Below are 25,703 nucleotides of genomic sequence, written 5' to 3'. Positions count from 1 at the left end.
GGGACCTCATTTATCAAGGTCAATGTGTAGTTGTCACTCTCCTTTTCCTCTATTAAGGAATTTAGTCTCTGCTCTAGAAGCACTAAGTGAAAGTCAAGCCTGTGCATAGGACAGGTTCAGGAATTTTGTGTGGGGGGGGGGAGACTCTAAATGTTAAGACTTGTGAATTCAGTGTGCTGCAATGCCTAATAAAGTAGAACATTGGTAGGGTTGTCTTACAGGAAGAATTCCTAATGTGTTTGCCCTAAGCAGACCAATCAGATCCATTTATGAACTTGAAGAGACTGCCCTATGCTGACAAGATGAAGGAACTGAACCTGTATCCTGTTGGAGAGGCCTGGACATGCTGTGTAGATAATATCAAATCCATTGTGTATTGACTATCTGTCATCCCAGTGGGCTTTCTTCTCTTGTCAGGAAGAGTTGATCTTAATCCAGAAGGCTCAAGGGGAAATGACAAGGAAGTGCTTTTAAAACTGAACAAGGCTCATTCTTTACTCAAGCATGGGTGAAAGTTGCTGCCATTTCCCATCTTCTGGGGAAACTGCTCCCTGTTTCCTGATGCGGGGTTTGATAGCAGCTGCTGCCCCAGCATCCAATTGATCTGAATTTGTTTTTTTCATACTGAAATGTTTCCACCCTCATTGGTAGCATAGAGTTCGGTGTGAGTCAATACAGCGAGGATGTGCACAGTATCTTCAATCCATTTTCACCACGATCTGATTCGGTTTCAGGTTTTCTGTAGACTTTAGCAATGTATTACATTTCAGTTGCGGAGTTGCCTATTGGAACTTTCCCTGTCTTTCAGTTGTGGAGATTGGGATGCCGCAACAGATCTGACCAGATCAGAACTCCTTTATAGTCTGCTGCGCACAGATTTACCCTGAAAAAGTAGCATGAAGTCTCGCCATTAAGACCTGACGTATTCTTTGAGAAATTAACGATTATCCCACTCCGAAATACTAATGTAGCTGGAAAAAATCTGTCCTTTGTCGGCTCTCGGGTCAGATATACAGGACAGAAATTTTCAAGAGTGCGACTGTTCTTGGTACTGATAGAAGCACCGTTAACCACTTCCTGAGACAGTCTCTGAAAACAGGAAGTTTAGAAATGTTCAAAGGTGAGTTTTGTGTGTAACATGAGACAGGAATCTCATTTAATGGGGTGTTTTAGGGAGGAAAAAAAATTAGTTACAAGAAAACTACCCTCTGCTGCTCTATGTAGCTTTTTTGTGTCTTATTACATTGTGGCGTTTTTCTAACGTAACAGATCAGCCTCCACAGAAACAAAATGCCTGGTTGACCACATATCATTTGAAACAATTTGGAGGAAAAGGACATCCCAGGTACAAGATTAAACCAACTTCGGCCAGATAAAACTGCAAAATACGTCAGTTCAGCGCTATTCTTCAAGTATGAGGGCTTTATTTTTCAGTGCTCGTATTAATTATGCATTCAACCTTAAGTCAGCTTATTTACCCCCCAACATATTAAAGTTCTGAAAACATTGCGTCATTTACGTTTGTACATTTAATCGCTAACGTCCAAGCTGCTGGTGTTTAAGAGCCCAGCTCATTTAGGTCCATTACATACTGTAACTGAGGCGTGTGAGATGTTTGCAGGACAAACTGTGTTTAATTAGGCATTCTCAACACCTCGTAAAAATCTGGTCCTCCTGCCTTATTCACGCAGCTTGACAGAACCAGGCAGAGACGCAGAAATAGAAGCGGTTGAGCACTTGGAGGTTGTGTGGATTCGCTTTTTTGCTAGTTAGTCAGCATCATGAGTGTTTTAGTGTATTCAGTGGCACTATTGGTGCTCTGCGATGATGCGCTTTTCCCGGCTCGCTGAGATCGGCTCTTGGGAGCAAGGGGGCAGTGTTTTTTCGACTCTCCTCTGCCCAACATGTTGTCCGGGCCTTCTCGGCAGCGTGCGGGGAGAGCAAAATCGTGGTGGAAGTCAAGAGAGACCTCTTCGGTACTAGCCAGCTGATCAAGCCCTCAGGTATCAGCCTGGGAGACTGTGCGGTCCCCCTGCAGAATGACTGGGCGCAGACCTTGATTTTCGAGACGCCGCGGTACAGGGGTGTCGCAGTACACCGACGGTACAGCTTAAAGGCTTTTCATCTGTTTTCCGTATCGCCCCCCCCCCCCCCCCCCCCCCCCGAATCCTAAACGTTTCCTCTCACGCCTTCATCTTTTTTTTTTAAGACTTGAAAACCAGCTCGTCTATAACTTCTCCCTCAACTACAATCTACAATAGTGAGGACTAATGGTGGTGGTGTCAGTATTGCATGCTGCTACATGAGGTGAGATCAGCTGCTGATTTGGCATTATGAACACTTGGGCAGATTTCCACATGGAAGCACTGAATAAACTTGCAATGTTGTCTACTGCCTTAGCCCCCATCTTCTGGACACCTTATTGTAATGCCACCTTTCTAGGTTTCACAACTTGAGCAGCAATGCCCTAAAGCCAACTTGGGTCCCATATACCTCAACCAAATCTGCCGAAGATGTCCTGGGCTTCACAATGGGACTCATGAATGGTATCTATCTGTGGACTCCTCCACCTTGCTCGTGCTTGGAGTGGGGACGCTAAGCCTTATTAGAAGGGCTGACGAGGGCTTTCAAATGACTAAACCTGTAGGTATGTGGACTTTCATTCTGCTAATGACCCAGAATGGCTTCAGCGTGTCTGTTCTTGGACTGCTTCTTCCCAGAGGTCCTGCAATGTGTTCTACCTGGGGGATTTCCTGAACATCGAAGCCCCCGTCACCCAGGCCAACCACCAGCCCCCGCGGCTCTTTGTGGACAGCTGTGTGGCAACGCTGGTCCCAGACACGACCTCCACCCCCAGCTACTCCTTCATTGACAACAAAGGGTGAGTTTAGTTGTGGAACGGAGATGAAGAGACCAGTTGCTGGGACTGTAATTGAGGAAGTGGTGCCCTTTGACATGGGCAGGGGGAGGGAAGGATTAGTAGGGACTAAATTCTAATGGGTCAAGTACCACATTTGATCCAGTGGCAGCTGAAGCGGTTGATTCCTAATCAACTGACTTCAGTTGAACAAACCCAAATGCCTCATTTGAGAATTTGTTTTAATATATAAATGTGGACTTCTCTACACCCCCTTCCCTAACAGGTGCCTGACTGATGCCAAGCTGACAGGGTCCAACTCTCAGTTCATGCCAAGATTCCAGGACTCTAAGTTGCAGATGAAGCTGGATGCCTTCAGATTTCAAAGAGAAGCAAGGAACTTGGTGAGTTATCCTACGTCTCTTCCTAAGGGAGCAGAAATGGTTGACACCTTGACAGCTTAATGGCTGCCCCTCTCAAAGACAAGACCTGCTTTCATCTGTAGATCTACATCACCTGCCACCTGAAGGTGACTGCCGTTTCCCAGAGTGTGGACTCCCTGAACAAGGACTGCTACAGTGAGGGCAGCAGGTCAGTGAGGAGGCAGGGGGCTGCTGTGTCCAGCTGAGGGAGCTGCTCTGACCCTGTGTCCCTGCTGTAGGTGGAGATCAGTGGATGGGAGTGACCAGGTCTGCAGCTGCTGTGACTCCCGCTGTGCGGCTACAGTATGATCCAGGTATTGGATTGGTAGGAGTAAGAGAAGTGCTGCAGGTATACATGTCTTACTATAGCCTCCCCCCCCTTCTCTTGGAGAGGCGCACTGAACGGGCCGGCTCTTCTGTAACCTGCAGATCAAGCCTGGGCCCATGAGGTCACTCTTGGCCCTCTCATTCTGGAGGACAAGAATCGAGCTCCTCCAGCAGAGCTCAAAGCCCAGAGGCTTCTCCAGACAAAGGAACAAAAGGCAGTAGGTATGGGGAGTACAAATCGATTCCTTAAACTGTTGGATCTCCTGTCATTGCCATTGCTGCATCTTGAGATGAAAATGGACAAAGGGAAATGTTTGGAAGGACCGAGTAATCCCACAGGAATTTGGCTTTGAAACTTGTTCCTCTATAAAGCTGTTATGTTAATTGCTCCTTAACATGCAAGGTCCTGTAGTAGTTTTATATTCCCTGACGTTGGATGGCCTAAAGCTATTTTAACGACCATTTCAAACCCCGGTCTTCTCCCTCTCCAGCTCTCTCTGCTGAGGTTGTGATGCTGGCTGGTGTGGTGGCTGCTGTGAGGCTGGTCTGCATGGCTGTGCTTGGGACTGCCCTGTACAGGAGGCAAAGCAAATCCATGGCCTAGCCTGTGACTGAAACCCAAGAGGAATAAAACTTTTTAAAAGCTTCAGTGATGGTTCCTCTTTTGTTTGTGGGGGTGGGGATGCTCCAATGGTGGGGGGACCAAGTGACAAGACTCTCAGATGTCAAAACATGGCAGTTCTGGTGTAAAGGTTCTTGCAAGACCTCCAACTAGAGGCAATCTGAATAATCATTCCTTTTACCCATTTTTGTTTTTAAAATGGGTCTTTTTGTGGACCTACCCTTTTGCAGCAGTGAAGTCCCAGATCAAATCTCTTCCCCAATGGGCAACGCTATGGGCTCCCTTTGACCTCATCAAAGATGCATGAGTGCAAACACCTCCATCTGGGCCCCTGCACCACAAGATCCAGCTGGCAGATAAAAACCTCTCCAAGCAGGGGTTTGAGTGGCTCATCTCAACCTAACCTTTCTGCTGGGAGGGGGGTTTGCAATTTGTTATGCTTCATTCAGGGATGGAGCAAGTACTGGACATGCAACTAGGAATGTAATATTGCCCTCCAGTGAAATTTCCTTTACAGAGATTTTCACTGGCCAGGGATTTCCCCATCTACCTTCCCAGCTGGCAGGGGCAATGTGCCTGTATCTTTTCCACATTCCTAATGATGTTGGCTGGTGAACTGCACCCTTCTTTTGTTTCCTACACTTGTCAAGATGGCATTGCTGTGACTCAGTGCTCAAGGTGGATTGCTTTGTAGGCGTTTTGTACTAAGTTTGAATGAACATGCAGGTAATTCGTGTCCGTCACCCATTCAAATGGTGTCTCTTGACAAGTGCTCTTTTGCCTTTGTTCTAATGTTGGATACTCTTAGCAGAAGCACTCTGTATTGATGCCTTAAACCTCATCGCTGATGGGAATACAGAAACCTGGGTACTTGCAAGGGTTGCGCATGAGCATAAATGGTCATGCTTCAAGTAATGGATGGAAAAGGTCTGTTAAGCCATTTAAGGGGTCAATGAGTGTCTTGCCAAGAAGTTGCGAATTGTCAGTTGTAGCCTCATCTTTCCTCTCCTGACCATTTCTGCTCTTTGTGCTCTTCTGGTCTTTAATTTCACTGTCTAAGCCCACTGTGGTTTTTTTCAGTTCCAGTATGAGGCTATTGGAACACAATTGTATAAAATTATGTCATTTAAAATCCCTGGTCCTGAAAAGGAGTGAAGATGTTTATCTCAATGTGGTGGATTTATTGATCTGGTCTTTAGACCAGAAGAATATGGTCCATAGCCAATGATTGGACATGCCTTTGCAGAACTAAGCATTATCACTCATGGGGACCAGGAGCTGTAGTGCATATGTGCGCATCAGACATCAGCTTGAACTCAGAACACATTTATTTAGCAAAACATTGAGTTTTTTCCAGTTCTCAAACTTCATATAATCCAATCTGCATTCCACACAGGGTTCTTGGAAGCCTACATCTGTGGCACCGCTGTGTAAGTGGTGGTGGTGGTGGTGGTGGTGGTCTGTCTTCGGTTCTTTAACTCTCGTGCCATCTGGCACCAGCTGCAGACGTTGCAGAATAGGGACACAAAGAAGTCTTCCAGGATGGAGCCCTAGAAATAGAGAAATACTGCCTTGACCCCCTTCGCTCAATAAAGGACTGGAAGGTGCTCAGCATTGTGCCCATAGAGTGCGGGCAATCATTTTGTGGCATTTTCAAAGATAACAATCCCAGCAGACTTCCCCAGGATCAACAGGAATACAGGAAAAAATAGGACAAACATCAAGAGCTGCATTCAGCACTGAATACAGGAAATACTTATTAAAAAAAGAGATTGATGGGCCCCAATTTTGAAGCTGATGTTTTAGCTAACTTCAAGAAACACCAGAATAAAACAGTTACCTATTAATAATCCAATGAGGGTGATGTCTGGAATACCCTCCTCTAATTTGTGACATTGTATGTTATAGCCTTAAGCATGAGCAGCTTTAAAAGTTAAATCAGTATTGTCAACTACCACATCAGGGTCAAAACAACCCAGGCATTCACATCATTGCATCGGGAATGTGAGTGCAAGCTGTTAGGGATGATCTCTGACTCATACCGGGATCCTGTATCTTTCTCTTATGGCAGTCCTCAAAGTCGTGGAGATCGGACACAGCCAAGGCAGGCAGCAGCATTCCCCAAATTCCGAGGCGGTCCGACACTCCAGAGAAGAGATGCAGAAGGTCCCCAGACAGCCTGAGGGCAGGAGAATGTCATGGGTCTGGAACTGTCAAATCGGCAACAAGCACACCTCTCTCCTGCCTCCACATGCCCTGAGTGGGCTTTAAAAGGTAACTTAAATCGGTATTGTCACACAGTATCAGTATTGACACACACCCAGTGTCACACACATCTCTATCACTGCTGCATCAAATTACCTCCTATATTTCTTGACTGACTCCACATCTGGTGAGTGTTGCTGTACTACTTTTTGAGTGCTGGTGGGGAATGACACTCTATTGTTCGCGGCAAAATTAAAGAAAAGTCTTTCACATTGCCATGTATCTTGTAAGTTTCTGTTTGGTGTTGTGTTGCAGACGCACAACATTAGGAAAAGTACCCCCCCCCCCCCCCCCCCCCAAGCCTTTCGAAGTTTGCCAAAGTCAGCACATCTGTTTGTAATCAGACGATTGTATGTCCCTCAGCAGTGTGTGGTTGGCCGATGGGAACGGTGAAGGTGGTATCTGCTACACCTTCCAGGTGACAGAATGGCTCAGACCTGGACTACTCCATGGTCTGATCATAAACCAGCAGGTAACACCTTCCCCCATCCTATGGTCTGATCACACACAGATCGGGTACCATCTGTGTCAGACCGGAGAACAGCACAGCTGGATAAAAGTGAGACGGCCATTGACATTTTCTGTGCCCAGCTTGGGTTCATAATATCATTGTGACAGATATCTTTCTGCCACAACCATTGATCTGAAGTTGCCAGCCTAGCAACCCCTGTGCAATGTGGTTCACAAAGGGTTAATAATTTAAGCTTAGCATTGGTTTGCGAGGTGAAATGCACATCATAGCAGGGAGCTTGTTTAAAATAACAGGAAATGGGAAGGGTGTGCCCTGAGTGTTCAGTAAAGCTATCTGTTCTTTGCAAAGGTGGTTGGCTTTTGTAGTGGTTCAGTGTGACCCTTCAATCATGTGACCTTGCTTGTTTAAACCACATTAGCAGTTTGTGCACACAGGGACTGCAGCCCCTCATCAGGGACTCTTGGCAAACCCAGATTGCTGGTTTTAAACTGTCTGAGATCTCCATCAAACCACTTATGTCTTAGTTGAACAAGGGGGTTTGGTTACTGCATGCTTTTCTAGGCAAAATAAAAAAACAGCAATAAGCCACGATCTAAGGGTGGCTTCCCATTTATTTATAATAATAAAATAATTGCTTACACTTATACAGCGCTATTCTGGACACTCCTCTCAAAGCGCTTTACAGGTAATGGGGATCCCCTCCACCACCAGTGTGCAGCCCCACCTGGATGATGCGACGGCAGTATAGTGCGCCAGAACACTCACGATAAGATAAGATGCCAGGCTAATCAAACGGGACAATGGGTAGAATGGTTGCAACCGTTTTTATGTTAACCGTAAAATAACAGTGACAACCCGTTTCTCGCTACCCGACTTACATTTCCGGCTCGCTTTCATGTGGCACGCTAACCAACACAGCGTAGCTAAATGTAAGCTCGTCTGTTGCTCAGTCTTTACAGGGGAACAGGTCGCGTTATCCAGCTCTGCATATTCTGGAATGAACGCGCCAACGACCAGTTGCAAATCATCCGCACAGCCTTGTTTTCCAATAGATCATTGAGTTTTATTTTAAAATATGCCAGACTCATTGCTATTGGATAATACACCGCGTTCCCCGCTCGTGACATAGGATCTCTCATTCGTTTATTTCGCGGGCGGTCTTGTCTAAAAAAAAACTGTTATTTTAATGACGTTAGCAACGCCCCCCACTTAGATCTGGACCCCTGTAGCGCCGTAATGACCTTAATAACTGAACTAACAAGGTGGTCGTGTGCCACTTTTTTTGTATGAAAAGGTTTGTGATTTTACTTACGAAATACGATAGTTAAATACCGACGTCTAACATGCTTAAGAGCTGTCAGCGATTAGCAGCTCCAATTAATCATTTTATTAAGTCAATTAAGGTTTCAATTGTGTCACTGAGAGCTTGGCAGGAACGAAAATGCAGCAGGCGTGGGAGAGCCCACGGGATCAGGAGTGTCGGGGGGGGGGGAGCCCAAGCAAGCAAGCAGACCAGTTTAGCACCGGTGAATAGGACTGCACCAAAAGCCAGCTGACCCCGGAGCCTCACTAGGACAGCTAGAGCGCAGGACGGGAGCTGCCCTTCTCCGACGTCCAGCAAGACGTCAGAACCCTCGGCTGTCGCTTACAGATGCCCATGTCAGCGCAGCAGTCGAAGAGGCCGGTGCTCCAGGCGCTGGCCAGTTCGACAGTGGTCACCTGCTGGAGCACGATCCCCTGCGGCTGGGCCGCCACGACGCCTGGCGCTTGCATGACGAATCCTAAGAGTTGCAGAAGCACAAAAAAAAGAGAGAGAGAAACACCTTACAACGGGTGCAGGGCCGAATTAGGCCAGTAGCCACTATTGATAAACATACAGAAAAGAGTATTAAAGTATTACTTTATTATACGTTTATAAGTATTAAACTCAGCCACATCACAGCACAGATCAAACAGCAATATCTCACACACTGGGACCCACACACAAACACAACATAAACTGGAATGCTACAGAACCCTAAATAGACAATACACACTAGCCAAATATTTGACCAAGACAAGAAACAACAAAAAGAAACAGACCCTGACGAAGTACAGGCTCAGTGACCACAGCCTGGCCATAGAAACTGGGTGACACAGGCAGACCTGGCTGCCCAGAGAGGACAGGCTGTGCTCCCACTGCCAGCGGGGAGAAATAAAGACAGAGGTGCACTTCCTACTGCACTGAGACAGATACTCTGGGAGTAGAGAAACATTCTTCCCGAAATTCAGAAATCTAATCCCAGAGTTCCCACACCTGCCAGAATCACAACGGATCCCAATCCTACTGAGAGAGGGAGGAGGGAACTCAGTTGAACTGGCAGCCCAGTATGTGATCTCCAGTCACAGCCTGAGGAACAGTGAGTCTGTCTCGCAATAACGCTCAATACGTTTACAGTATATGTAAATAATTTATGACATGTCTCTGTTGTAAATGTCTGTAATATTCCTGTAGATTTCATTTTACTTTTATTTTATGTTTTGTTCCATGTTAATTTTATTTTTATCTGCTTTGGCAACACTGATTGTACCCATCGGTGCTAATAAAGCACCTTGAATTGAATTGAAATGAGAGACCGATCGGTGTGACGTTATCGCAGTTGTATTCCATACGATCGAACAGCGGCGGGCTTCATCGATCTGAGTTACTCCTGGAAAGAAGCGCAACACGAGACCCTCCAGGGCTCCCATCCCGAGGTGGGAGTGGGAGGTGTTCAACCGATCACAGAAATAATGAAGTCACTCAACTGACAAACTGAAAACAGAATGAAGTCCAGGAGCCCTGATGCTCTTCAAACTAAAAAGAACCTGAGACCTTTCGTAAAACTTCGCTGTGAGGAAAATGTCACTATCAGGGAGTTACTTTTCGTGAAATTTCATCAGCTGGGCGATGAATTATTATTATTATTATTATTATTATTATCGAAAGGGCTCTGCTTGATGTTTTTTCTTGGTTTCTTAAATCAAAAGTTTGACTTGGCAAAGACAGCATGAACTACACGAGTATCGCAGTTTAGCGCAGAAAAGGATGAGGAAATTTCTCATTTCACGGAATTTGATCACGAGTGTATAAAATCATGCGGGGAATGGAAAGCCAGTCGCTATCCGATGGTCGATATGATCTGATACTGACCGGCTAGCCCGTAAGGCCAGTGTTTTCGACCTCTAAGATCCACTTGCCCGGCTTTTAGAGTTCGGCGACTTGAATTCCCAAAGTCGGAACTAATCATAACATTGATGATCACATTGATGATCAAATATTCAACCATTAACTCACTGAAGACGGAACAGCAACTGCCTCTTTTCTGAATAAACGTTTTGTTCTTCCTTTCCGAGTTCACGTGTTTTTCTTTACCAGAAAATAGAGAAAGAGAGTGAACTAAAATAGATCTTTGGGGATTTAAATTTATATTTATTCAAGTAAACTTTCGTTAGTTCTAAACGCGCCTCCGTGTCCTCTGCGAGATTTATTGTCATTATTATTATTTTTTTTAATTTTCCCGTATCTTTCAAAACAATAATGTATCAAAAATAATGCATGTTAATTGGAATGACAAAGTCGCTTTCACGGCTAAGTAAATCCCCTCAGTTAGCGACATTAAAAGCTATGAAGCCTCTCCTTTAAAGAGTTTAGTGGTGAAGTGCCATCCTACCTTACTTTTCTCTTTGGTGAAGGGAGTGCGGCTCTTGGCACAGATTAGGATCTGCTGTATCTCGCGTGCTGTGCGGTTGTATCCAGCCTACTTCCTGCTATAGTTGCCTTTATAGCTCCTCAACGGAAGTGTGCTTGCTTCATGCAAAGATAAAAAAGTGAGAGATTTCTCACGATTTCTAGTGAAAACAGATATCACAACTACTGCTTCATGATTATGGTGATGATGCCTCGTGTGTGCTTCATGATTATTAGGCATCATCTTTATTATATCAGTTTGGTCAGTTGAGAACATATTATTTAGCACTCAATCAAAGACAACACAAAACTGTGCAATGGGACAGGACAGCCTTAACAAGTGTGGGTGCCAGGAGAGAAAGGTTTTGGATCATACAGTGCGAACCATCCACAGTTGCAGCGACAGGCAGTCCCAGCTCACACTGTCGACTGGTCCAGGCACTGGCAGTGGCCAACTGGCAGGACAGGACCTTATATTTTATGTTGGGGTGATACCCCAGCATCCTGGCCAAATTTCCCCCTGGCCTTTACCACTCATGGCCTCCTATATAATCCCCATCTATGAATTAGCTTCATCACTCTGTTCTCCTCCCCACTGAGAGCTGGTGTGTAGTGAGCAGACTGGTGCACTCTGGGTGCTGTGACAAGTTCATAGCGCCTACGAAGGAGGGAAACACTGGTAACTAATGAAAATTAGTCATTACACACGTGTAGCGGAGCTAGTGCGGTGATGTCAGCACCCACACTGCGCGTAGCAGGGACCTCAGCTGCCTGGGCTGAGGGAGGACTCCTTTAGCTCATGCGGTTGGTGCCCTGTTGCGTTACGCCAGAGACCCGGATTCACGCCCCAGGTGTAGGGGACGGAACGGCCGTCGGGGGGGGCACGACCCCGTGCGGAACCGTGACTATCCCGCATGCTTGTGATCGACTCTAGATGCTGCAAGTCAGTAATCACATGCTCTCTCTATCAGCTGTTCTAGAAACTAGAAGTATGGAAGTGATGGTCACTCGAATCGCTCCATCAATCACGTGGTTCAGCATGAGAACAGCTGAAAGTGCATCATGTCAATCGACGTCAGTCAGTTGGCATTTACCCCTATTTTTGCAGATTTCTGAGTGAACGTGCCTAGGGCCTACGAACACCGAAATCCGGCCCTGGCCCTATTCCTAGGCTGCTATTGTGCGCTTTGTATGTTTTCCCCTGGGTTTCCTCTGGGTACTCTGATCTGCTCCCAAGGTCAAAAGACCTACAGGTGTGTTAATTGGCTTCTGGGAAAACCGGCCCTGGTGGGTGTGTCTGTGTCTGCCCTGCAATGGACTGGTGTCCCTTCCAAGCTGTGTCCCGCCTTGTGCCCATGGCTCTGCCATGACCCTGCTCTGGATAAGCGCTTATTGAAAGTGAAGTGATAATATTTGTATGAGCGATTTACTGACGTTATTCATGAATGTCACTATCATGGATGGATTTCAGAGTTCAGCCCCTCCACCAGGGCTGACTGCCCATTTACACAAGCATAAACGTAACAAAAAAAACACCCGTTTATGAGTATAGTGGCTTATTCTATTCTGCCCCCTCATGTCCAATATTCTACATCTCATAGAACTGACAGAAAATGGCAAAAACCCGCCAAAGCACCTTACTGCCGTAACGCAGTAGCCAAAACAGAAGTTCAACAGCGTTGTGAATACAGCCCCACAACCCCAACAGCGCCTGTCATGATGGAGTCCAGAATGATCGTATAACGGGCCTCAGTTCCTTATGCAGCGGGCTCACTGGCCCAGGGGTGTGACGGAGGCGTCTGATTGGCTGAAGACTTGTAACGGGGCGAATGAACGTGTGACGGAGGCGTGTGATTGGCTGAAGACTTGTAACGGGGCGAATGAACGTGTGACGGAGGCGTCTGATTGGCTGAAGACTTGTAACGGGGCGAATGAACGTGTGACGGAGGCGTCTGATTGGCTGAAGACTTGTAACGGGGCGAATGAACCGCGGATAGCGGCGCACGTCGAGTTAATTCCATTTTCTCTCATTTCCCCCAAAGCAATGTAAAACGCTCGTTTCATTGCATACACAATATACTTAACCTGATATGTAAAAAAACGTGTATCTAACGAAAATTATCTCCTAAACTGACCCATAGGTTCCTCTACAAATTGGGCGTTTCTTTCGAAACAAATCGGTTTTGTTCGTAAGAACGGATCGGGTTATTAGCCGGATTACATTTGAATAAGAATAAGAAGAAATGAAGAGGAATGTGCTGGCGGAGTTTAGCTGCATGGTTCTTTACTTTTCCCAGTCAACACATAGTCTAGGCATCATTCTGATGGCTGAGGTCTGTCCGCAGTTCCTCGATGCACAATAAATCAGTATTTGAAAGAGAGCTTCGTGCCGGTGCGCCCGTTTTACCAACGGATGTCAACACTTTCAAACGTGTCCTGTAAATACATTTTAGGGACTCGTGCTTGACACACGGAGACACTCTTCCCAGCGATTGAACAGGAACATGAACTGTCATTCCAGCTACCGGGGTAAAGTTAGCTTGAAGTTCGAAAACGATTTTGGCACGCCTGTAGCGCTTTCACGAAATCTCTTAGAGTTACAAAAACACTTGCTTTGTGTATAAAATACATTGTGGATGCTTTCTCAGCCTTTACTTTTTCGTTTTTATGACATTTTTTTGACCAAGCACGAATATGCTTTTGTCCATATCTCCGCAATGGAAGCACATAACGCCTTCAAACCAAAAGCATTTTAAAGACCACGACTTGTGGATATTTCCACAGCCTTTACATCAATCTATCGGTGAGCTAATTATCTTTTTTTAAACCTCCGGTTTTTCATCGATGCGTAATTACGCACGAACTGGAACCCGGGGGACCGCTGTGTGCACACGTTCACAAAGTGAGAAATACTGTTCAATACGGCTTCATACGAAAAACCCGTATATGACCATAGGAAGCAGAACAGCGCGGTCTCCAATTACCCAGACTGTAAGCACGGGAATAAAGCTTTGTTTGATTTCTGAAACCCTTCCTTTACGTCCTGTTTTCATTCAGGTAAGGGTCAACTATATTGAAAATACTACTGACAGCAGGAAGATTAAAATATTCTTTACTCAGCAGCTTATTAAAAACAGCTCCCATGATGTTCAAACCGATTTTTTACACAGAACACTGACACAGCTTTGTGTTCTGAATCTCTTTTTCTCTTGCTTTTATTTAATGTGGCACAATGCACTGGTTCACAAACCAATAGCATTTAAACCACAGCACCCACAATGCTGCAGGTAAGTGTTTTGCACACTAAGCAGGTCATCTGACTATTCCCAGCTTTGTTTTGGGTTATGGAACCTTTATTTTTTTATGATTTTCTGAAGATAACACTACAGGTGGGACGGGTGGGTCGTCTTCATGGCTCAATAGCATTTCAAATACAGCACCCACTCTGCTGAAACCAAGTGTTTTACACACCAGACAGGCCCCCGAACCTCATACAACCTTACTGTGGCTGTGGCCCCTTTCTTTATTTTGTAATGAGTTTCTGAAGATAACACTACAGGTAATACACTGGGACAGGTGGGTCGTCTTCACGGCTCAATAGCATTTCAAATACAGCACCCACTCTGCTGAAACCAAGTGTTTTACACACCAGACAGGCCCCCAAACCTCATACAACCTTACTGTGGCTGTGGCCCCTTTCTTTATTTTGTAATGATTTTCTGAAGATAACACTACAGGTAATACACTGGGACAGGTGGGTCGTCTTCACGGCTCAATAGCATTTCAAATACAGCACCCACTCTGCTGAAACCAAGTGTTTTACACACCAGACAGGCCCCCGGACCTCGTACAACCTTGCTGTGGCTGTGGCCCCTTTCTTTAATTTTTTATGATTTTCTGAAGATTACACTACAGGTAATACACTGGGACAGGTGGGTCATCTTCATGGCTCAATAGCATTTCAAATACAACAGCCACACTGCTGAAACCAGGTGTTTTACACACCAGACAACCCCCAGAACCTTATACAACCTTGCTGTGGTTGTGGCCCCTTTCTTTATTTTTTTATGAGTTTTTCAATATGGCACCATTAGACAGGCGGTACATGGGGATAGTACATCGTGCTCTTCATGAGTCAATAGCTCTTCAAGCACAACAGCCACAGTGCTGCAACCAGGTGTTTTACACACCAGACAGCTCCCCTAACCTTATACAACCTCGCTTTGAGTTGTTTAACATTTCTTTCAAATCACTTGGGTTCATCAATCATTTGATCATTTTTCAGCGTGGAATAAACCTATTACTTGTTCCTTGGAGATTACCATCTGCTGATAAGATATGATCGCTATATTGACCATATACAATTTCTTGCATAAGGAATTCATATTTTGCATACACCGATCCCCCCGGAGTCCCAAGTGATTCTGGTTTTGAAAAGCTAAAGGACAATGAGCTTCACGATACCAGGGGGACAGTGGGTGGTCAAGTCTCCCCTAAACAATGGATCTTGTCAGATTATGATGTCAGTGCATTTAATAAATGTTGTTGAACTCTCTTTAGCCCAAATACAGAGGAGCCCAGACCCAGAATGTTACACATACTGACAGAGACTGATCTCATTATGTGTGTTTGGATTTTAACAACTATTTTTATTGTTTGCTAGAACCAAAACAATCTATGTTAGACATTTTCATCTTCAGCCAAAAATACAAACCTGTGTACGTAGTGTGGTGCAGGTTCTTGTCCCATCCTGCTCTTGGTCCAGGTTGGAGGGTTGCACCGATTCTGAATCTTGTTAGCTGGTATGGATGGGTTTGGGGGTGTTGATACCAGAGTGGTCCAGGAGGGGGATTCAGGTGTCTCGGGGGCATTCTTGTTTTTCTATGAGTTCAGGTTGATTCTGTTGGTTCTGTCATGAATCTCCCTCACGCAGGCAAGCGCTCCCGCATTCCCTCGAGCTCTCCCCATACCAAACGTGCACATGTCAATCAGTCCTCTACTTAAACCCTCATCTGTCCCCCGGTCATTGCTCACGATTGAGATTCTCTCCCGGAGCTTACCTACTAACTACGCCTTTGCCTTACTATGACTTCTCCCCTGGACCTCGACCCCGCTTTTCCGACAACTGCTTTAGCCACTCGATTTTGTACCTTCGCCTGTTTTACGCTTTCTCGGATCCTGACCCCAGCCTGTCTCTTCATTTACGCCTCTGTCTACCGACGCAACTTCTACGCCTTCCCGGACTCGGGCCCCTGCCAGTCCCTCGACTACGCCTTCGCCTGTCGATTCTGTGCCTACGCCTGTACTACGCCTTCCCGGACTCGGGCCCCTGCCTGTTTACTCCGACTACGCCTGCGTCTCGCGCCAACCCTACCAAGGGCACCGCATTGGATCCCTATCCTCAGCAGTCAGCCCCTGCGTGACAGGTTCTGAGTGTCTTGGTTACATCCGTTTGTGTGTATAGATGAAAAAGCTATTGAAGAGCACCCCCACACCCCCCACCCGTCTCGGTGGAAGTTGCCATGTTCAAAAAATCCTAAAAAGATAATTAAAGTTGCACACAACAAAGCATGACTGTGAAAGGTCAGGAGGCCTGCCTAGTGAGCACAACACTTGATTACAGTCAAAACAAACATTAAAAAATAAAGAAATGTTCCACAACTCAAAGCAAGGTTGTATAAGGTTAGGGGAAATGTCTGGTGTAAAACACCTGGTTGCAGCACTGTGGCTGTTGTGCTTGAAGAGCTATTGACTCATGAATAGCACCCCCAATCCCCATGTACCGCCTCTCTAATGGTGCCATATTGAAAAACTAAAATTCTTATTAAAAAAATAAATAAAGGGGCCACAACCACAGAAAGGTTGTATAAGGTTAGGGGACCTGTGTGGTGTGTAAAACACTTGGTTTCAGCAGTGTGGTTGTTGTATTTGAAATGCTATTGAGCCATGAAGACTACCCACCTATCGCACTGTGTTACCTGTAGTGTTATCTTCAGAAAATCATAAAAAAATAAAGAAAGGGGCCACAGCCACAGCAAGGTTGTATGAGGTTTGGGGGCCTGTCTGGTGTGTAAAACACTTGGTTTCAGCAGTGTGGGTGTTGTATTTGAAATGCTATTGAGCCATGAAGATGACCCACCTGTCCCAGTGTATTACCTGTAGTGTTATCTTCAGAAACTCATTACAAAATAAAGAAAGGAGCCACAGCCACAGTAAGGTTGTACGAGGTTCTGGGGCCTGTCTGGTGTGTAAAACACTTGGTTTCAGCAGTGTGGGTGCTGTATTTGAAATGCTATTGAGCCATGAAGACGACCCACCTATCCCAGTGTATTACCTGTAGTGTTATCTTCAAAAAATCATAAAAAATTAAAGAAAGGGGCCACAGCCACAGCAAGGTTATATAAAGTTAGAGGGCCTGTCTGGTGTGTAAAACACTTGGTTTCAACAGTGTGGGTGCTGTATTTGAAATGCTATTGAGCCATGAAGATGACCCACCTATCCCAGTGTATTACCTGTAGTGTTATCTTCAGAAAATCCTAAAAAATATAAAGAAAGGTTCCACAACCCAAAACAAAGCTGGGAAAAGTCAGAGGACCTGCTGCATTGTGGGTGCTGTGGTTTAAATGCTATTGGTTTGTGAACAGAATACCCCTATCCCAGTGCATTGTGCCATATTAAATAAAAGCATGAGAAAAAGAGATTCAGAATGCAAAGCTGTGTCATTGTTCTGTGTAAAAAATCGGTTTGAACATAATGGGAGCTGTTTTTAATAAGCTGCTGAGAAAAGAATATTTTAATCTTCCTGCTGTCAGTATTGTGAATATAGTTGACCCTTACCTGAATGAAAACAGGACATACAGAAAGGGTTTCAGAAATCAAACAAAGCTTTATTCCCGTGCTTACAGTCTGGGTAATGGGAGACTGCGCTGTTCTGCTTCCTATGGTCATAAAAAAATATAATTAGCTCACTGATAGTTTGATGTAAAGGCTATGGAAATATCCACAAGTCGTGGTCTTTAAAATGCATTTGGTTTGACGGCGTTCTGTGCTTCCATTGCGAAGATATGGACAAAAGAATATTCGTGCATGGTCAAAAAAATGTCATAAAATCGAAAAAGTAAAGGCTGAGAAAGCATCCACAATGTATTTTATACACAAAACAAGCATTCTCGCAACTCTAAGAGGTTTTGTGAAAGCGCTACAGGCGTGCCAAAATCGTTTTCGAACTTCGAGCTAACTTTACCCCGGTCGGTCAGTTACACTAGGACACTGGCTGTATTTTGCGGTACGTGCGTCTAATATTTCCTGTTAGAGCTTTTGCCTGCTGGCCACCAGATGTTAAGAATGATCTGATCAGAGGTGAACTAGTGAGAAAAGATAAGACCTGGTCCGAACACGTCTCACTTTACACACAGTACATCATAAGATCTCATTATTGATTATGTGGGAAAGGTTTGCACAAATGATTTCAATGAATTTACCGAAAATGAGATATTTCGTGGCTTTAATGTGTCCCTCTAGTGAAAAGACAAACTCGTAGTGATACAGTATTTCCTTCTCCAGATCTGTGGGCAGTGACGACACGTGTTTTGTCCCCCAGCTGAAATGTTGGTTGTGGGGACTTCAGGAGTCAGTCTTCTACAGTGGAAAACACGAATGGCTTTACTTTAAGTCTTCACGATAGCACACACACACACATTGTCATTTGAAATCGATTTAGAGAGCTGGACTGATCTGAAGAGTGTCTATTGGGTTGGACTCCTGCCTAGTGTATATGTTCAGTTATGCTAGGAACTGGCTCATCTCCACCACTTTTATTGGAGGCGGGCTGTAGAGAACTGGGTGAAAGTCACAATCATCTTGTTCATGCACAGCACTAGTCCCCCAGTTAAATCATGGTTTAATTTTTCCTTTGCCAAGTAGCTGAAGGAAAAACTAATTGTAATCAAACTAGAAATGTTTGGCTGCCTGGGTCCTGGTGTGTTGTTCTAAAGAACTAGAACAGGAGGGCATTGGCTGAACTCACTCAGAAGGGAGAGGGAGCAAGTTTGTCAACTTGCGCCCGAGGGCTGGAGAGATGAAAGAGGAATTGGTTATGAGCCCTATAGGTATTTCCCCCCTCCCCCAAAGTGCAGTCAATTAGAATCCAGGCCAGTCGAAGGAATATCATTAAGACCACAGACTCCAAGAAAAAGCAGTGGCCAAGAACTAGTGCAAGTACTTGTCTATGAAAGATGGAAAAACACGGCCATTGAAGAGGCTTACAGGGACATCTTCACATAGACACTGAACTACAGCACTTAATGCTGACAGAAGAGGGAAGCATACAAAAAGAGTACACAAGGGAGTTCAGAACAAGGCCTTTATTCATACTCCAGATTAGGCTTGGTATTCTGGATGCGAGGTCTAGATCTCCACACAGCCACCAACACCAGAGAACAGACCACAAGCACAGTGGAGGCAGCTACTACCAGCAGCCCATAGCTCAGGAACCGGGGTGCTGTGGAGAGAAGAGCTTTAGTGAGGGGTCAGACACAGGGAACAGGATCAGACACTCAGCCTCCATCCCCCTCCCTCACCTTCAGGATGGGAATCCAGCTGACCCAGAGCTGGAAGCTCAGATCCAACCAGGATCACTTCCCCACTGGACACCAGCACAGTTTCTCTGGAGGAGTCCTCTGCCACTCGAGCAACAGCTCTTCCTGCAAGAGGACAGGACAACAGCATCAGGAAAGGATACACAGCTGACTGGCGCACAACCGCCCTGTCCCCAGAGAACTCACTCCTCCTGCCACAGGTGGGCACACAGCGGTCAGTAGCGGTCGGCTGGCACACTGCTGCACTACAGTGGATGAACACCTGGAGAGAGTACAGCAAGGGTCACTGCACAGCCCAGGACCAGCCACCACCTCCTTCCCCACAAGCTGCTCCCTACCTTCTCCTTCAGAGGAACCTGAGAGGCAGGATCCACAAAAGTGAACATCTGAATCATGAAGCGCTGGTAGTGCATTGGGTACGGCAGCCCTGAGGGGCCACCCACGGGGATCAAGGTGGTCTGGTAGTTGTCACCTCCATAGGGACACCTGCAAGGACAGCAACAGGGAGGGTGAGCCCTGCCACAAGGGGACACTACCGAGACAAGCCAGTCGGAGCCACAGGGGTCAGATTACCCAGCAACCAGAAGGCTCCAGCTGGGCTGGCTGAGAGGACTGGGAGTGGAAGTGGCCCAGCAGTCCCCCAGGGTCAGGACAATGTTGGGGTCAGTCCTGCTCAAGATGTGGACCTCCACATACACAGGATCCTGCAGCACCTTGGTCACAGGGTAGTCCAGGTCACTGTAGTAGGAGTCATACAGCTCTCCTGAGGACAAGAGCAGCAGCGGGGTTCAGCAGAAGCCCCACACACTCGGCTCACACAGCCCAAGGCCCGACAGCTACCTCTGGCAATCCTGAGCTCCACACGGAGAGGTCCTGGAGACACTGCCGGAAGGGGTGGGGAGACCGTGTAGACCACAGCCCGCACTGGAACAAGGTCATCGTCTGCATACCTGCACTGGAAGAACAGCCTGGAGAGAGAAGCAGGCAGTCATGGGATCCAGCAAGACCAGAGCACTGTGGGAAGCAGCAGCTGCTCACTCACTTGTAGAAACTGTCCCTTGTGATGGAGCCAGCAGGTCCCCCAATCACAGCAAATGTTGAGGACATCATGTTCTCATACACCACAGCACCACCTTCAGTCTGGAGGAAGGACACATGAACAAGGTCAGGAATCACCACAGGAACAACATCCTCAGCTGAAGGATCAAGCCCCTCACCTTCATGCTGGTGCCACAGGCACTGACTGGGAACTGGAACATGGCAAAGCCAGCAGTGGTGCTAACAGGGCCACAGGGGGCACTCCTGCCCCCTTGCAGGCTGACTGAATCCAGGCTCAGCTGAGGGCTGGTGGCATTCTTGGACACGACCACCACAAACTGGCCATCCCTGGTGCACTGGACAGTCACTGGAGGAAAGCAAGAGCTGGTAAACCAAGCCTGTTAAGCTCATCATAGAAGACGCTCAAGATCCCAAAACCCACCTTCATTCCCATAGTAACAGCGATTTTGGCCGGACGGATCAAAGCAGCAATTTTTAGCTTCACAGTCGCTTTTACCGATAGTCAAGTTACCACATGCTATCTTATCACCGTCATTAACCAGGCACTTCTGAACCTGAGCTACAGACCAATCCAACACCAGCAAAAACAACACACTGTACAACCCCATCCTCCCTCTGATCATGAACTTCTCCACCGTGAAACTCGCCGAGGAACTGCAAACAAGCGGCGCTCAGCTCCTGAAATACTCGCTGCGCCCTCATCGGCTGAGGGTGGCGATTGGAGGGCTGTAGGGCCGGAGCGCGCGCACGAGGATTTCGGACACTCAGAGGGTCGTCAGACTCAGCTGATTAATCACGGAGCGTCCTGTTCGACTGGAACGAGCTATCACGCGCGTTAGACCTAGGTCTCCGACTCAAAACTAAATGTGTGTGGCGTCTATTGCTTCTTTTAGTGATGACCTCGTCTCGATCCCTGAATGACTTGTTGTGTTTAGCCAGACGTAGCGATGATTGCCGCTTTCCCTTTTGTATTAGGCCTCGTGAAATCCGACTGCCGCTAGCTGAGATTTTTGTTTTTCCACTTTTCTTTTTGCTTTTAGCTAACTCGCTATTAGCGGGAGAGTGTGCAGTTTTGAAATGTTGTTCTGTTTTTCCCTTTTTCGCGTAGACTCTGGCATTGCAGATTAGATATCATGCGGGTTAGACTAATGTATCTGACTCAAAACTAATTTATGGCGTCTGTTAGGGTAACCATATTTTGTTTTTCAAGAAAGAGGACGTGGGGACGAACATCGACACTCGACACATGCCTCCAAAGTAATGAATCTTTATTACTTTTCCTAATCAAAAATCAATTTAAACTCTAATTTTTATTAATCTTCTTAGTAAACTTTTAAACACTTGCAGGGATGCTCTTTCTCTTCCATATTGGCAAACAAGGAAAAAAAATATAGCCCTATTTTTAAAAGTTTTTTTTTCATTTTAACAAGTCTTAACATCTGAGGAAAAAATGAGGACATCATAACTTTTGCAATCAATGAAGACTTCTCCTAAATGATCGATTTGGCTCTACCTTTATTTCTATAATTCATTTATAATCGTCAATTGATAATGTTTTAGGCCAGGCGTTTAACTTATTAACGTTCATTTGAATTTGAACAGAAAAGACGCAGAGTACATTATACTGCGTTTTTGCGCTGTATTACTAAACATCGTTTTTACTCTCCCCAACGAGCAGAAAAGTGAGATGTAAGAATATTTCAACATGAATTCGTCCACTGGTTTGGCGCGAATGTTTTCTTGAAAGAGCGCTAGAAAAACACGCGGCGGCTGTGACAGGGGCCAGGCGACTCTCCCGGCCAGCGGAGGTTAAAGCCGCGAGTTCAGCGTTTTGTGCTGAAACCCCGGGGGAAGACTGGGTCGACAAAACCGCTAGAATACCGGGTCTCTTCCCTTGTGAAAGAAACATTCGTTTCCTTGTGACCGGTATGAAGCTGGATAATACGATACCCGTTTGTGAGTAAAATTCTACTGCTCCTGGGAAGGGCAGGAACAATCGCTACCAGCACTGACGGTCCGACAATTTCGGTCCCTAGCGTCCCCATGTAGTTTCACAGAAATTCCTACATTTTAATCCCATGTTCTACTGCCCAAAGGGACATGGATTCGTCCAATATACGTACATACACGGTACAGGGAAAATACGGCTATACGTAAAAATACTGAAACGCTCTCGGCTGGGTCTTTACACCCACCTTTGATGTCCAATAAAGGGATCTGTATGCTAGATCTCCAACCATTTATGTATAATGCTCATATACATTAGAATTTCATTCTAGACAAATTAAGGACCATATTTGTGCACCTAAGGTATGCATTTAATAGGTGTATGTTCAACATCTTCTCCTCAATAGATGAACAGCCCTAAAATCCTCTCTCCAAGGCTAAGGTGGAGATGGCATAAGTGCTCCTGCACTAGTGGGACTCTCCTCCAGGCAAGCTTGAAAGGGCAGCTGTTGTTCCCCCCGATTTGATGTCCCTGCTCTTCTGCCATTGAGCAGATACTAAGGAACAAGCCTGAGACTCCCACAGGAACAGCTGGTGTTCTTCCAAACCGCAGGTAGAGTCTGCTGGAGGAGCTGTAAGAAGAGTGGCCATAGCCTCAGACAGCACAGCATTCATACCCAACCCATACAGATCCCCCCTCCAGCACAGCAAGAAGCAGCTCATGACAAGAGACCCTTTGCAACCAGTTTATTGCTCATTCACATCAAGTCAGTTCATGGGTTTGTGTTGCTTCCTCCTGCGCAGGACTGTCCCCAGCAGAGCAGCAGAGACCAGCCCCACCGCAGTCACCACACCAGCCAGGATCACAGCCTCCACAGGCAGGCCTGGAAAGAAAGCACAGAGGAGCCTCAGCAAGTGGGCACTGCCACAGAGAGGGGCCAGCCGACATGACAGCACCTCCTGCCAGTACCTGTGGACTTGCCCTCCTCTGCTCTTAGCTGGGAGCTCTGGCCTTCTGCCTCCACTGGCCTCTCAGCAACCTGCTCTTGCAGCACAAACACGGGACCAACAGTGGCATCAGCTTCCCACTCAGGAGCTGCAACAAGAGCAGGACAAGCCTGGCTGTAGACCACACTGCTTGACCCCCACTTTCCCGAGGAGATCCATGCCATGAGCGGCAGAGCAAGGGTGCCTTACCCCCTGTAGAAGCCAGGTCCCTCCTGCTCCTGCCACCCCAATACCTGGATCGTACACTTGGCACACAGCTCGAGTCACAGCAGCTGCAGACCTCGTCACTCCCATCCACTGATCTCCACCTACAGCAGGGACACAGGGTCAGAGCAGCTCCCTCACCTGAGCACCAGCTGGACACAGCAGCCCCCTGCCTCCTCACTGACCTGCTGCCCTCAGTGTAGCAGTCCTTGTTCAGGGAGTCCACACTCTGGGAAGCAGGAGTCACCTTCAGGTGGCAGGTGATGTAGATCTGCCAAGAGCACGAGTGGATCAAGCTACACCCAGGCCTCCATCTGGGGCTTGTAATGGAAATGCTGTTCCACAACCTTCACAAACCCATAAAAGCAGAAGGATCAAGTACTCACTGAGCTCCTGGCATCCTGATAGAACCTGAAGGCATCCAGCTTCATCTGCAGCTTGGTGTCCTGGGTTCTTGGCATGAACTGCGAGCTGGAGCCTGTGGATTTGGCGTCAGTCAGGCACCTGAAAGGAGAGAAGGCAGTGTAGAACTGGAGAGACGGCAGGCAGTATTCACTAGCTCAAGCCACCCGAGGTCACACCCACCCTTTGTTCTCAATGAAGGAGTAGCTGGGGGTGGAGGTCTGGTCAGGGACCAAGGTGGCCACGCAGCTGTCCACAAAGAGCCGAAGGGGCTGGTGGTTGGCCTGGGTGACGGAGGCTTCGATGTTCAGGACGTCCCCCAGGTAGAACACATTGGAGGACCTCTGGGAGCGCCAGTCACCTGGATGGGAAAGGAACCCCAATCTCAAGCACAGATCCCATCGATCCAACTGCACTGGCTGTACAGTCACACCGTGCTTCATCTCAGGGGAGACCTACCACTCATGAGGCTCAGGGAGAAGTCCAGCAGATCCTCAGCAGACTTGGTGGAGGTGTAGGGGACCCAGGTGGGCTTCAGGGCATTGCTGCTCACATTGTGGAGCCTAGCACACAGGAGGCAGGTGTCAGCAGGGAGTCAAGCTCCAGGCAGGCAGCCCTGCTGCTCCTCCAGGACTCACCTCATGTACTGACACTCGATACCCACAACGGCGCCATTTGTTCTCACTATGGGGGTGTTGGCCAGCGGCTTCGGGGTGTAGTTGAGAGAGAAGCTGTACACCAGTTGCTCGTCCACGGTCTAGACAGATCACAGATCCAGTCACCCAACTGCCGAGAACCCGAAGCTGCCCAACGGCAGAACCACTTACACTCAGCACACTGCGACACGCCTGCAGCTCAGCCTCGAAGATCAGGAGCTGCGCCGCGGTGTCCTGCCGGGTGACCGCACAGTCTCCCAGGCTGAGATCCGAAGCGTTGATCAGCTGCCCGGTGCCGAACAGGTCTGTCTTGACCTGCACCACGATCGTACTCTCCCCGCACTGCGCCGACACAGCCCGGATAACCTGCTGCTTCTGCTGCCGTGGCAGCAGAGGCGAGTCCAGAAAGGCGACCCCCTTGCGCCTGATGCCGGATTGGACGTTAGCGCGGGCGCGCCATTGCGCAGCATCACACAGAACTGCGAGGAACAGCAAGGTCAACAGCCGAAAGGCAAGACCACTAGAAAAGCACATCTTGAAATGAAAACAACTCGCAAAACCACGATGCCTGCTGTTTGCGAGCTCCTTCTTTTTAAAGCCACCGAGACTTTCGCACGTGATGACGTTCAGGTTCGCGGAGTGAAGATTTTCACGAGGACCCGAACTCTGTCAGCTCACACGCAGGAGGACAGGATATTGAATAGACGGCTCATTGTTTACAGTGAATACTTACGGTTAAACACCGGGGTAAAGTTAGCTTGAAGTTCGAAAACGATTTTGGCACCCCTTCAGCGTTTTCACGACACAAGCTATTGGCTTGTGAACAGCATTCCCCTATCCCAGTGCATAGTGCCACATTAAATAGAAGCACGAGAAAAAGAGATTCAGAACGCAAAGCTGTGTCGGTCTTCTGTGTAAACAATCGGTTTGAAAATCATGGGAGCTGTTTTTAATAAGCTGCTGGGTAAAGAATATTTGAATCTTTCTGCTGTCAGTATTGTGAATATAGTTGACCCTTACCTGAATGAAAACAGGACATACAGAAAGGGTTTCAGAAATCAAGCAAAACTTTATTCCCGTGCTTACAGTCTGGGTAATTGGAGACTGCGCTGTTCTGCTTCCTATGGTGATATACGGGCTTTTCGCACGAAGCCGT

At 47.0% G+C, this 25,703-nt stretch overlaps 4 protein-coding genes across 4 annotated transcripts; 1 reads left to right on the top strand and 3 right to left on the bottom strand.

Moving 5' to 3' along the window:
* Positions 1 to 1,110: 1,110 nt before the first annotated feature.
* Positions 1,111 to 3,485, top strand: LOC102684630 (zona pellucida sperm-binding protein 3-like). The gene is made up of 5 exons (XM_069187601.1): positions 1,111 to 1,120; positions 1,929 to 2,092; positions 2,721 to 2,881; positions 3,144 to 3,261; positions 3,363 to 3,485. The coding sequence occupies exons 1-5, from the start codon at positions 1,111 to 1,113 to the stop codon at positions 3,483 to 3,485; spliced, it is 576 nt and encodes a 191-aa protein (XP_069043702.1).
* Positions 3,486 to 5,538: 2,053 nt separating this feature from the next.
* Positions 5,539 to 10,730, bottom strand: LOC107076326 (cornifelin homolog A-like). Its single transcript, XM_015339915.2, has 4 exons — positions 10,663 to 10,730; positions 8,615 to 8,746; positions 6,271 to 6,407; positions 5,539 to 5,778 (listed from the first exon to the last, which is right to left on the bottom strand). Exons 2-4 carry the CDS (start codon positions 8,736 to 8,738, stop codon positions 5,638 to 5,640), a joined length of 402 nt encoding a protein of 133 aa, XP_015195401.1. The 5' UTR covers positions 8,739 to 8,746; positions 10,663 to 10,730; the 3' UTR covers positions 5,539 to 5,637.
* An 8,291-nt stretch (positions 10,731 to 19,021) lies between these two features.
* On the bottom strand, positions 19,022 to 21,006 carry LOC138237820 (zona pellucida sperm-binding protein 4-like). Its single transcript, XM_069187671.1, has 9 exons — positions 20,752 to 21,006; positions 20,489 to 20,676; positions 20,314 to 20,411; positions 20,112 to 20,239; positions 19,845 to 20,034; positions 19,610 to 19,757; positions 19,458 to 19,533; positions 19,254 to 19,376; positions 19,022 to 19,174 (listed from the first exon to the last, which is right to left on the bottom strand). The coding sequence occupies exons 1-9, from the start codon at positions 20,951 to 20,953 to the stop codon at positions 19,038 to 19,040; spliced, it is 1,290 nt and encodes a 429-aa protein (XP_069043772.1). The 5' UTR covers positions 20,954 to 21,006; the 3' UTR covers positions 19,022 to 19,037.
* A 2,003-nt stretch (positions 21,007 to 23,009) lies between these two features.
* LOC138232967 (zona pellucida sperm-binding protein 3-like) lies at positions 23,010 to 25,110 on the bottom strand. The gene is made up of 9 exons (XM_069186597.1): positions 24,719 to 25,110; positions 24,530 to 24,648; positions 24,351 to 24,454; positions 24,075 to 24,252; positions 23,876 to 23,993; positions 23,675 to 23,760; positions 23,475 to 23,593; positions 23,248 to 23,373; positions 23,010 to 23,161 (listed from the first exon to the last, which is right to left on the bottom strand). The coding sequence occupies exons 1-9, from the start codon at positions 25,079 to 25,081 to the stop codon at positions 23,046 to 23,048; spliced, it is 1,329 nt and encodes a 442-aa protein (XP_069042698.1). The 5' UTR covers positions 25,082 to 25,110; the 3' UTR covers positions 23,010 to 23,045.
* Between the last annotated feature and the right edge of the window lie 593 nt (positions 25,111 to 25,703).

The sequence above is a fragment of the Lepisosteus oculatus genome, chromosome 3 (assembly GCF_040954835.1).
Source record: "Lepisosteus oculatus isolate fLepOcu1 chromosome 3, fLepOcu1.hap2, whole genome shotgun sequence".
Lineage (NCBI taxonomy): Eukaryota > Metazoa > Chordata > Actinopteri > Semionotiformes > Lepisosteidae > Lepisosteus > Lepisosteus oculatus.
This window is presented reverse-complemented; position numbering and strand designations above follow the sequence as displayed.

What these genes read in the sequence shown, in the direction of transcription:
- LOC138232967 (XM_069186597.1), bottom strand. Translation starts at nt 25,081, where the DNA reads ATGTGCTTTTCTAGTGGTCTTGCCTTTCGGCTGTTGACCTTGCTGTTC. An exon ending in CGTGTCGCAGTGTGCTGAGT is followed by an intron (nt 24,649 to 24,718) that starts GTAAGTGGTTCT and finishes TGATCTGTCTAG; the next exon opens with ACCGTGGACGAGCAACTGGT. An exon ending in GGACCTGGCTTCTACAGGGG is followed by an intron (nt 23,374 to 23,474) that starts GTAAGGCACCCT and finishes CTCTTGTTGCAG; the next exon opens with CTCCTGAGTGGGAAGCTGAT.
- LOC138237820 (XM_069187671.1), bottom strand. Translation starts at nt 20,953, where the DNA reads ATGATCAGAGGGAGGATGGGGTTGTACAGTGTGTTGTTTTTGCTGGTG. An exon ending in ACAAGGGACAGTTTCTACAA is followed by an intron (nt 20,240 to 20,313) that starts GTGAGTGAGCAG and finishes TTCTCTCTCCAG; the next exon opens with GCTGTTCTTCCAGTGCAGGT. An exon ending in GCCCACCTGTGGCAGGAGGA is followed by an intron (nt 19,377 to 19,457) that starts GTGAGTTCTCTG and finishes GTCCTCTTGCAG; the next exon opens with GAAGAGCTGTTGCTCGAGTG.
- LOC102684630 (XM_069187601.1), top strand. An exon ending in TCCTTCATTGACAACAAAGG is followed by an intron (nt 2,882 to 3,143) that starts GTGAGTTTAGTT and finishes CTTCCCTAACAG; the next exon opens with GTGCCTGACTGATGCCAAGC. An exon ending in AAAGAGAAGCAAGGAACTTG is followed by an intron (nt 3,262 to 3,362) that starts GTGAGTTATCCT and finishes TTTCATCTGTAG; the next exon opens with ATCTACATCACCTGCCACCT.
- LOC107076326 (XM_015339915.2), bottom strand. Translation starts at nt 8,738, where the DNA reads ATGCAAGCGCCAGGCGTCGTGGCGGCCCAGCCGCAGGGGATCGTGCTC. An exon ending in CTGCGCTGACATGGGCATCT is followed by an intron (nt 6,408 to 8,614) that starts GTAAGCGACAGC and finishes TCCTGCCCTCAG; the next exon opens with GCTGTCTGGGGACCTTCTGC. An exon ending in GAGAAAGATACAGGATCCCG is followed by an intron (nt 5,779 to 6,270) that starts GTATGAGTCAGA and finishes CTCTATTTCTAG; the next exon opens with GGCTCCATCCTGGAAGACTT.